The 10,410-nt window shown below is 50.2% G+C and overlaps 2 protein-coding genes across 6 annotated transcripts in view; one reads left to right on the forward strand and one right to left on the reverse strand.

Annotated features, from left to right (window-relative positions):
- Positions 1 to 1,222, forward strand: part of tp63 (tumor protein p63) — a 56,294-nt gene extending 55,072 nt beyond the window's left edge. For all 5 annotated transcript variants that reach the window (XM_086116622.1, XM_086116621.1, XM_086116623.1 and 2 more), the window contains 2 exons: positions 248 to 341; positions 426 to 1,222. In XM_086116622.1, the coding sequence (XP_085972748.1) occupies positions 248 to 341; positions 426 to 716 (385 nt within the window). In that variant the 3' untranslated portion in view covers positions 717 to 1,222. The remainder of the gene's footprint in view (positions 1 to 247; positions 342 to 425) is intronic.
- Positions 1,223 to 1,317: 95 nt separating this feature from the next.
- Positions 1,318 to 9,323, reverse strand: zbtb11 (zinc finger and BTB domain containing 11). The gene is made up of 10 exons (XM_086116620.1): positions 8,767 to 9,323; positions 8,031 to 8,299; positions 7,685 to 7,916; positions 6,510 to 7,516; positions 6,023 to 6,340; positions 5,134 to 5,551; positions 4,466 to 4,583; positions 4,227 to 4,385; positions 3,164 to 3,339; positions 1,318 to 2,162 (listed from the first exon to the last, which is right to left on the reverse strand). Exons 1-10 carry the CDS (start codon positions 9,074 to 9,076, stop codon positions 1,603 to 1,605), a joined length of 3,567 nt encoding a protein of 1,188 aa, XP_085972746.1. The 5' UTR covers positions 9,077 to 9,323; the 3' UTR covers positions 1,318 to 1,602.
- Between the last annotated feature and the right edge of the window lie 1,087 nt (positions 9,324 to 10,410).

Consider the following 10,410-nt stretch of genomic DNA (forward strand, 5'->3'; position numbering starts at 1 on the left):
TTTAAAAAAAAATCTATATTCTTTAACAGTTCTTCTTTGTAATGACTTTTTCTTGAAACATTACATGAAAATATGACTTAAAAAAAGCCCCCCCATGCCTCAGAAAAATAACGCGATGTTTCATAGTAGTACGACATCCCTGAAAACAAGCATTATTTGTGTACAATTGCAAGGTACTTTTCAGAAGGTTTTGCTTAAAATTTGTCTAACGCAGTTTTTTTTTTTGCCCTCCCGCCCCTCCCCGTAGCTTCCTCATTCGTCTGGGCTGCGCAGGCTGCTTGGATTACTTCACAGCACAGGGTCTAAGCAACATCTACCAGATTGAGAACTATAACATGGAGGTGAGCCCTCAATCGTCAATCACAACCGAGTGGAGCCCCGCCCCTCCGGCCTCCGCTAACGCTCCCCTGTGTCATGACCACTAGGACCTGTCGCGGCTCAAGATCCCCGCCGAGTACCAGCACGCCATCTGGAAAGGCATCCTTGAGCACCGGCAGGCCATGGACTTCTCCCCCCCGCCCCACATCGTGCGCACCACCAGCGGGGCGTCCGCCGTCAGCTCGTCCGAGGCGCGCGGCGAGCGTGTCATCGACGCCGTGCGCTTCACGCTGCGCCAGACCATCTCCTTCCCGCAACGCGACGACTGGTCCGACTTCTCCTTCGACCTGGATTCGCGCCGCAACAAGCAGCAGCGCATCAAGGAGGAGGGAGAGTAGGACTGGACCGAGTCCCCCCCCCCCCCCCCACCCACTCCAAAAAAATCACGGAACATTCCCTTGCTTTTTTTTTTAAAGAGACGTGCACTTATTCTTCTTTTTCTGCACGGTTCCCATTTCTTGAGAGCACTTCAGAAATGTTTAAAGTGTTAAAAAATGCATTTCCAAGTCCTGATTGTACATTTCAAGTACGCTTTTCTCGATATTTAGCTGGTGTGTTTGCCACCTGTAGGCCAGAGTGTTACTGTACAGGATTCAGGAGCGTCATTTCAAGTTTAAGTGTTACCCACTCCTAATTTGTATTTGGTTGAGGATTATTACGTGGGATTAATGTATGTACATGTTGTATAGTTTTGTGATCAGGAAATAAAGCAACGTCAAAAGTTGGAAATAGACAAAAAAAAAAAAACAGGCACGTTTTCCTTTGTTTTGTACAATTTTTCACTGTAAATATGTCGAGGCTATTCTGATATAAATGCAAAATAAATATCCACTCTTCTTGACTACTCTGCTGTGTCTTGTTTTATTTGAAATTTTTTTTCAAAATGGCCAATTGTCATCACGAATTTATTTCATTTTAGTTTGATGACGTACGGCAGGATAAGAAGTTTTTTATTTAATTTATTGTTCGGAGAGCGTGGAAAGTAATTGACGAACACGAGAGCAAAATATCAAGAGTGGAGAATGGATAACAGGAGTGATAATGCAGTACTTTTTTTTTTAATTATCTCATGATGGAATCAAGACCAGAGAGCGGGGTGAGCATGAAAGGGCCCCAAAAACAGATTTTTTTCCCCCCCATTTTGTCCAAACCTATTGACACGTTTAAAATAGAAAAGGCGGCGCGGGCTACATAAGAAGATCGTCCGGGATAATATAAATACATCTACTCCACCTCTGTCACCTCCACCTCCATGGTCTGAATGGCGTCGGGCGCCTCCTCCAGCCGGACGCCCGTCATGGCCTGCTGCGCCAGCACGTAGTTGACCACCTGCATGATGCCCCGGTCGGTCAGCGTGGCCAACGAGCCGTCGGCGGCGGCGGCAGCCGCCTCCGCCGCCTGCACGGCCTGCACCGCCTCCACCGTCTCCTCGGTAATGAGCACCGTCTCAATCTCCTCGGTGGAGGAGGCGGCGGCCGAGTCGGCCGCCTGCGCCAGCCGCAGCTCGGGCGGCAGGTCGGCCGCCAGGATGCTGACGGCGTGCTCCACCTGCGTGCCCTGGTTGTGGAACTGCAGCGTGTCCTTCTCCAGCATGATCTTACCCGGCAGGCTGTCGGCGTGGTACTTGGACATGTGCTTGCGGAGGGTGCGGGCGTCGATGTGCGCCTCGTTGCAGTTGGGGCAGACGTAGGGGCGCTCGCCCGTGTGCGTGCGCACGTGGCGCTTCAGGGAGCGGGCGTCGGCCCACGCCACGCCGCACGTCACGCACTCAAACGGCTTCACGCCTGGTAAACAAGAGGGCGGAGAAGACGCACGTGTTACGTATCGGTCGGGTGTTGTTGGTTTTACTTTATTTTGCTTCTTTTGGACCCACAATAGATTTATATGGTCGGGGTTTCAAATCAAGGTGACTGGGTTAGGGTTTCGGCATTTCAAGTTTGGGTTTCAAACTAAGGTTTCAAGGCTGGATTAGGGTTTGAAAACAGAACCATGGTTTCAAGATGTCGTTACGTTGGCAAATAAGTTTCGAAAACAGAGGAAAGATGCAGTTATGATTTGAAGTTGCGGGCTGAGGGTTGGGGTTTTCAGTTTAACCCCTGAGAGTTAGGCTTCCATCATGGGTTAGGGTATCAAGGTTGGGTTTCAAAGTACGGTTTCAAGCCGAGGTAAAACTTCCAAATTAGGGTTTCAAGTCTGCATGAGGGTTTCTAACCGGAACTAGATCGTGAAATTAGGATTTGAAACTAAAATTATGGTTTCAAATTAGGGAGTTAAAGTTAGAGGGATTCAAAATAGGCTTTCATGGTGTGGATTTATTCCCTTTCACGGGAGGCTCGGTTAGGGTTTGAAAACAGAGTATGAGTTTGAAATTTGGTTTTGAACCAGAGTGAAAGTTCCTAATTAGGGTATCAAGCTGCGGTTATGTTTCAAGTTGCTGTTGGAAGCCACGGGTGGGCTTTCAATTTGGGGTTTGTAGCTGTGGTTAGGGTTTCAAATTGGCATTTGACCCAAAATTAGAGTTTGAAATTCGGGTTTAGAGTTTGAAATTAGGGTTTAGAGACGCGGTGACGCTTCCATGTGGTTGAATAAAATGGGCAGGGTTTCAAGGCAGGATTAGACTTTGAACGCTGCGCTCTAAGGCTGCGTTTGAGGCTTAGAGCCTGACACGTGGGTTAAGGTTTGAAATTGGGGTTTTAAGACAAGGGTCAGCATTTCAAAGGCCGTCACTGTCATTCTTTTCCACTTATTTGCGTGGCCCGGAAGGAACGAAGAACGCCGGCGTCACCTTGGTGGTTGTTGATGTGCCTCCTGTACTCTCGGAGCTGCGTGAACTTCCTGCCGCAGTGCTCGCACTCTCGCTCCAGATTCTGCTTAACGCGACCCTTTTTGCCGTGCGTGGCCTTCTTCACGTGGCGCCGGAAGAGCGCCTTCTCGAAGAACTCCTTGCCGCACACGTTGCACCTGAAAGGGAGCGAGCGGTGGAGCGAGGGAGAGAGGGATGAGTCTCGTCTTCACAGGAGGCTTCAAAACAGGGTGAGTGTTTGAAATAGGGGAAATTGTCATTCGGGACTCAAATGACCGACCTGTCTCAAGACAGGGTTAAGGTTTAGAGTAGGGATGTTTTTCCAGAACGAAACCACACATATGAGTCTCCACTCTTTTGAGTACTCAGTGAGATAGAGTACCGATACTGCTAAGTACTTGTGAAATCTTAAAATTCACGTGAACCAAGACCTTCCATTCTGACAAAGATGATGATGATTCGCCGATGTGTCAAACTGACGCAGTATAGCGCCAACTACTGCCGAGGAGTACTTCATGTTTTTTTTTTGTTGTTGCCTTATCTATCAGTGGTTAGCAGTCTCCACGAGTACCCGATACCTTAAAATACCGATACTCGCCCATCCTGAGTTTAAAGCAAGTGCTATGGTGTCAAACCAAAGGCCCGGGGGCCAGATGTGGCCCGCCACGTCATTTCAAGTGGCCCGCGAAAGCAAATCAAAGATGACAACTTTCATGATGCTTGCTAAAATCTGTACCAAAATGTCAAATTTTCAGACGTCATAAATCTGCGACACATTGTAGGCATTTTCTTGTGACCAAACCAATCATTGCATGAGTTGACTTCTTTATATAGTTTCAGTCATAACGGCCCTCCAAGGGAAACGGTAATTATAATGTGGCCTTGGGCTTTCAAGGTAGGTTTGGGGGATTTCAAATAACAGTTTCAAGGCAGGCTTTCATACAAAAGCTCAGGGTTTGAATTTGGATTTGAAATGAGGGCTTCTAACCAGGGTTCAGGTTTGCTGTTTTGAAGGGCTTGGCGAGAGTGTGTGCGAGAGACTCACTTGAAAGGTTCGGCCACGCTGTGCGACTTCACGTGCGAGTACCAGTCCTTCTTCCAGCTGTAGCACTTGCCGCACATCTGACACTGGAAGGGCTTGAGGCCCATGTGCTTATTCATGTGCTGCTGCAGGTCTTTGGCCTCGTAGAAGCGCTTGTCGCAGCTGCCGATCAAGCACACACCATGGTCAGCGCGCAACAGCGTTTGCGTTGGGGAAGGGGGGGGGGGGGGGGTGCAACTCACTGAGAACAAGCGAAGGCGCGCACTTCCGGCTTGGGTCTGTGCTTCTTCAGGTGCTTGCTCAAGGCTGAGGCTCGGTGGAACGTCGCCCCGCACGTGTTGCACAGGTACTTGGATTCGCCTGCGGCACCGTCAAAGCATCGAGGGGCAACAAGAAAAGATTTTGCGTCAGGAGTTTCAAATGAAGTCAGGTGATGGGTTCAATTTAGGGCTTCAAGCAAAAGGTTTGGCCTCATTGATTAGGGATCCGAGACAGGATTAGGATGCGCTGGGGTTTCAAATGAGGATTTCGGGCTTGGGTTAAGGTCGGTACACATCTTTGAGTTGCTATTTCAAATGAGAGTTTCAAACAAACGTTGGGGTTTCAAATTGAGGAGTTCAAGAAAAGTTGACAATTTCAAGCCTGTGTTAAGGTTTCAACTTTGCGTTTGGGCTTCAAATGAGGGTCTTGCGCCTCCTGGGGGTCGGGATTCAGATTAGGGGGCTGAAGCAAAGATTCCCGTTTCAAATTCGTGTTTCAAGCCCGCGTTAAGGTTTAAATCTTGGGTTTAGGGTTTGGTGCCCGATTCACGGCTTCGGTGTTGGGTTAGCCCCCTGGGCTAGAGGGGGTGGGGGGCTTGAACCCAAGTGGTGTGGGCTGCTTTTGTGAAGCAGCTGTGCATCATTCTGACCGGTGTGCAGGCTGGTGTGCTCCTCCATGCTGCGCTTGCTGACGAAGGACTTGTGACAATACTGACACTGGAACTGCTTGGTGACGTCGTGGAGGGCGCGGTGCATCTTGAGGCCGTGCTTGTGGGCGAAGGTTTTGCCGCACACCTTGCACGCGTGCGGCCGCACGCCCGTGTGGTGCAGCATGTGGATGCGCAGAGAGTAGAGCTTGGGCAGCGTCTTGCCGCAGATGTCGCACACAAACTCGCGCTTGGTGTGAGGCCACGTCGTCTTGGAGTCCTGGCCGCCTTCGGCGAGGTGCGAGGATGAGGAGGACGCGGACGCCGACTTGGGGGCGGGGGCCCGCTGGACGCTCTGCTGCTTGTGGCGGGCCAGGTGGGCGCGCAGAGAGGCGGCGTACTGGAAGTCTTTGCTGCACAGCTGGAACACACAGAAAAGGTTTACTTGGAACTTTTTGTTGGGAGGAATTAGGGTGCCAAGTCTGGGTTTGGGGTCCAACACTTGGCTAAGGTTAAGGTTTCAAACCGGTGTTAAATTTTAAATCTTGAGTTTAGGTTTCATTATAAAGTTTCAAGTTGGGGGCTCAAGATAAGGTTAGAGATAGGATCACTTTGGGGTAGTTCGGGTTGGAAAGTCTAAATTGGGGTTTCAAGACAGGGTTGGCGTTTCAGGTTAGGGTTTCAAATTGGATTAGGTCAAAGTCAAAGTTTAAATTTTGGTTTTATAATTATAGAAGGGTTTCAAATCAGGATTGCTGTTTCAATCTCTGGTAGAGCTTTCAAATGGGGGCTTCAAGCCAGTTTTAGGGTTTCAAAAATAGGTTACAAGCAAGTATTAGGCTTGCAAAAGGCTTGGTTAACATCTGAAGTCATGAAGTAGGCGCCTGCTTACACTGCACTTGTATCCGCGACTTTTGTCATGCTTCATGGTGTGCATGATGAGCGCGTAGCGGCGTGGGAAGGACATGCCGCACTCGGCGCACGTGTGTTCTCCCTCCGCGCCGCCCTCGGCCGGGACCTCGTCACCCGCTTCCGGGTCAGCCGCCACCGGCGCAACAGCGGCGGCGGCCTCGGTCGAGCAAGCGTTTTCGGCCTCTTCGGCCTCCGCGCCGTGTGCTTCCTGATCTTGGGCCAACTCGGCTTCTCCTCCCACGGGGTTCTCCTCGAGCTGCTTGGGAGGCCGCCCCCTCTTCCCGGGCCTCGGACCCACCTACACAATGGATGTGCTGAATGGATCTTTACGACATCGTGACAAAACAATTCAACTTAACTGAACTGTTGCTCACCAAAAGAGCAGCACCTACCGAGACAACAGCCTCTCAGATGAATTTAAGTGAAAGCAATTGGCGCCCCCTGAATGTGGCATTTGAAGCGTGTACCTTCGGGGTGGGGGTGCCACGAGGGGCCGCGGCGGCGCTCTTGCCCTCGTCATCGTCGTCGAGGCCCATGTGGAGGCGGGCGTAGCCGCCCTCGCCGATGGAGCGCTGCCGCAGTCGCCTTTGATTTGGGTCGCTCGACGTTTCGTGCTTGTCGTCCTCGGCGGACGGTTCAACCTCTTCCTCTCCGTCCTCCGGCGGCGGCGTCACCTCCTCCATCGGCACTTCCTTCTTCACCTTGGGCGGCCGCCCGCGTTTCCGTTTTAGGGGGGGTGCGACGAGGGGCTCGGGGGCAGGCTGAGGCGCATCGGCGGCCGGCTCGGGTGCTTCGGTGGCCGCTGGTGTCTGAAGCTCGACCACAGGTACCATATTAACTTCGGCGGCCGCTGGTGTCTGAAGCTCGACCACAGGTACCATATTAACTTCGGCGGCCTTCTCTTGTCCCGCCTCCATGTCTAAAAGAAAAGTCTCAGCCCCGTCCGGCTGCTCAATAGCCAGACAGGCCGACACCACTGCCAGGGACTCGGTGGCGCCCGCCTGCCCGCTGTGGGTGACCACCGTCATGGTTTCCCCCTCCGCGCCAAGAAGGGCTGCCTGGTGCGCGATCAGCGTCAGGGTCTCACCGGTCTCCACCCTCTCGGCCGTGACTGCTACCGGCTGCTCGCTGCCCGCGGGCGCCACGATGGCAAAAGACTCCCCCGCCACGGGGAGCCCGGCGTGGGTGACCACCGCGCTGCCGTCGCTTTGTATGGTGACCGTGTAGGAGCCTGCCTCGTCGGGGGCGGACTCCGCCACTTGTGCGGCTACAACGGGGCGGCTGTCCTCGTGCTGGTAGACCACAAGCCTCTGCTCCTCCACCTGCTTGTGCACCGACTCGCAGATCTGCAGCACCTCAGGCATCAGCAAGTGGCGCGCCAGGTTGGCGATCTCCGCCATGACGCTGAAGTTGAACGTCAGCATAGATGTGTAGGAGAAGTCCAGAAGAGGCAGGAAGCTGTCTTTCGTGAACCCTAGATGGAGGGGCAAGACTTGAGTTGAGTTACTTGAGCGCCCCCCCCCAAAAAAAATTAATTTTACAGGCTTTTTTTTCTCCTTTTTCTTTTTTTAAATCAAAGTACTGAAATTAATTGGAGGACTCATTTCACTCCGAAAGCGGGACACACGAGACACAAACTCACCGGCAAGGTCGACCACGGCCTCGTGCGTGGACGCGGCGCCCTTCTCGAAGAAGAGCTCGTTGAAGTACTCGCTGCACGCCGCCAACACCGCCTTGTGCGCCCGATATTCCTCGCCCTCGATCAGCAGTGTGATGTCGCAGAACTGATTGTTGATGCGCTGATGGTTGAGTTTATCCAGCACAGTCTGGCCGTGATTGGAAAGGAACTGGTTCACTTCACCTTTGCTGTTCACCTGGGGGGGAAGAGAAAAAAAACCCCACACAGGTGTGAAAGTGGGAACTGTGTACCTGCGCAAAAAACAAAGTCAAAGAACGCTGTGAGCTGTAACAAAGCTAACAATACTTACATAAACCAGCTCATGCTTATCTGTCTTTGCCACCTTGGATCTGCTCCGACTAGACAGGTCTGTGTGGAAGAGACTATCATCCGTTTCTTCTCCCACCTCTCCCTCTTCCTCCTCTTCATCCTCCTCATCGTCATCATCTTCGTCACCCGTCTTGCGCTTCCTCGCCCGACTGTTTGCGCGCCCGCCTCCCCCGGGGCTGTCATCCGCGCCACGGCGAGCGGTGCAGGTGGTGCACTCGCGGATGTGATCCTTCACTTGCTTCAGGATACCTAAGTTGGACGACGAAAAAGCAATTCACTCCCAATTTTTTCGTGACTGAAGTCGTCGCTTGGCAGATGTTTTGCCTTCGCTTGTGAGCAGTGACTTGAGGTGTGGGCACATGTCACAAAATAGTCCATTTTCTTTATGTTCACCTTTTTAAGTACCAGATTCAGCTACTCGTTTCATTTTTTTCTGGGGGCGTGCAAGCCCTCGTTTTTGTGGAAAATGCTCACCCGGTAATGTTCCTGTAATTTTTATTTCAAGAATTTGGAGGGGGTTAACCTTTAAAAAAATAAAAAATAAAAAAAAAAGCATTTCATGACCACAGGATGGCGCCAAACAAATTGTAAAAGTCACATTAGACGAGGGAAACGTTTGATACGAAATGCTAACACTCCCAGGCTCATTCTCCCTTTTTAATCCGACAACAAAACTTCGTCCCCCGGCCGCCGCGAGTCTCGTTTCCCGGTATTACCTCTCCACCAGTACTTCCGCGAGATGCTCTCCCAGGTGAGCTGCTGGTTGAGATGCTCTCCTCCTTCGAGGACGTGCGTCTGCTCGATCAGTTCCTTCCTGCGCTCGTCCCGCAGGACCACCTCCAGCTCGGTGAACACGTCCTGGCCCTTGAGTCGCCGCTGGTAGTACAGGGTGCCGCCGCGGACCACGTAGCAGGCCGCCGCTTTGCGGATCTTGCGCTTGGTGTTGCCCGGCGTGCCCGGCGCGTACGGTTCCCGCTCGTCCGTCAGGTAGCGAAAGATAGCCAAGTAGCTTTCCTTGCACGACATGGTGCTGGACCCTGTCGCCCGCTACAACGCCAGGGCGTTTATCGCGAAAAGTCTGCCTTTCCTCGTAGGCGCGTTTGGGATGTTAATATATTTTTAGACGCAAGTATAAAGTTGAAATAAAGGCATGGTGAGTCTATTCGAGTGTTTTTGTTAAGGTGGAACGCCAGTTTTTCGAACGTCAGAGTAGACGTGCCCGAACAGACAAAATGGCTGCTGCACAACCGGATGTTACGTACATATGGCGGAAGTGCCGCCCTTGAGGGGGAAAAAAAACAATACAATGCGCCGCTAGAGAGCGCTGTAGTTAAACGTCTCACCAAATAGACACTTTCAGCGTTCATTCAAAAGTGTTATGATCTGACCAAGATAGAAATATATGATTAAAATATGACATTTGATTTAAAATTAAGTAATTTTTATTGTTTATAATATGTGATAAATTTGTTTTGTTTTAGGTCAGTGTTAAGTAATGAAAAAAGTATGTACAGTATGCCAAATAACGAAAACAAAACACATAAAATTATATAGAAAGGGAACATATTGGTGAAAATGGCATCAACGTATTTCACTTCCAGCTATTAATAATTTACTTCAAATGGATCATTTCGTTCATTTCTAGAATATAGCGAGCAGTCAGAAAGGCACTCGCGCAGTCTTGAAAAGATCTCTTTATGATGACTATGCTGCCGCGTTACCAATTCACTCAGCTTTGTTTAGTCCAAAACGCGTCAGCACGAATGTATCGAATCGAGTCGGCGTGTTGACACAGATGACAAGTTGCCTGTGTGTCCACAGTAAACACACGATCTGGGCTCAGATTTACATAAACAAACTGAAATAATGACTCTGAGGAAGCACTTTGTGTCAGCTATATGAGACCACAAAGTACGACGTTAAATATCAGTAGCTATTGACAGTATTTGTCATCGATTTAATTTCATTAAGTGAAATATCTGGTACGATCATTGAAAGCGTAACATGGTGGTTTCATGAAAACGCGTCAGGTCCATTCTGGACTAAATTGTCTTTGATGATTACTAAAAACACGTTGTTTGTTTAAGACTAAATTGTATACATTGTTGATAAAAACATGTTAGAATTCTTAGTCAGATGTGTACAAAAGCACATACATTAGATCCGTTATAAATTAACTTGTCTTTGATTTCTGCGAAAAACACATTAGGTTGCTTAAAGATGTTAATTGTCTATGTCCTTGGCCAAAACAAATTTGTCATAGTTAGTCTGAGATGTGTGCAAAAACACATACAGGGCTACATGTCAATTAGCGACTAAAATGGCTCTGATGATTACACAAAACCCGTTAGGTTGGTGAA

This window comes from Hippocampus guttulatus, chromosome 7 (assembly GCF_054856545.1).
Source record: "Hippocampus guttulatus isolate MCC_2025c chromosome 7, RoL_Hgut_1.0, whole genome shotgun sequence".
NCBI lineage: Eukaryota > Metazoa > Chordata > Actinopteri > Syngnathiformes > Syngnathidae > Hippocampus > Hippocampus guttulatus.

Coding starts and splice junctions, on each gene's coding strand:
- zbtb11 (XM_086116620.1), bottom strand. CDS start 9,076: ATGTCGTGCAAGGAAAGCTACTTGGCTATCTTTCGCTACCTGACGGAC. Junction 6,341..6,509: donor GTGGCACCCCCACCCCGAAG/GTACACGCTTCA, acceptor TCCATTGTGTAG/GTGGGTCCGAGGCCCGGGAA. Junction 4,584..5,133: donor GCACACCAGCCTGCACACCG/GTCAGAATGATG, acceptor ACGGTGCCGCAG/GCGAATCCAAGTACCTGTGC.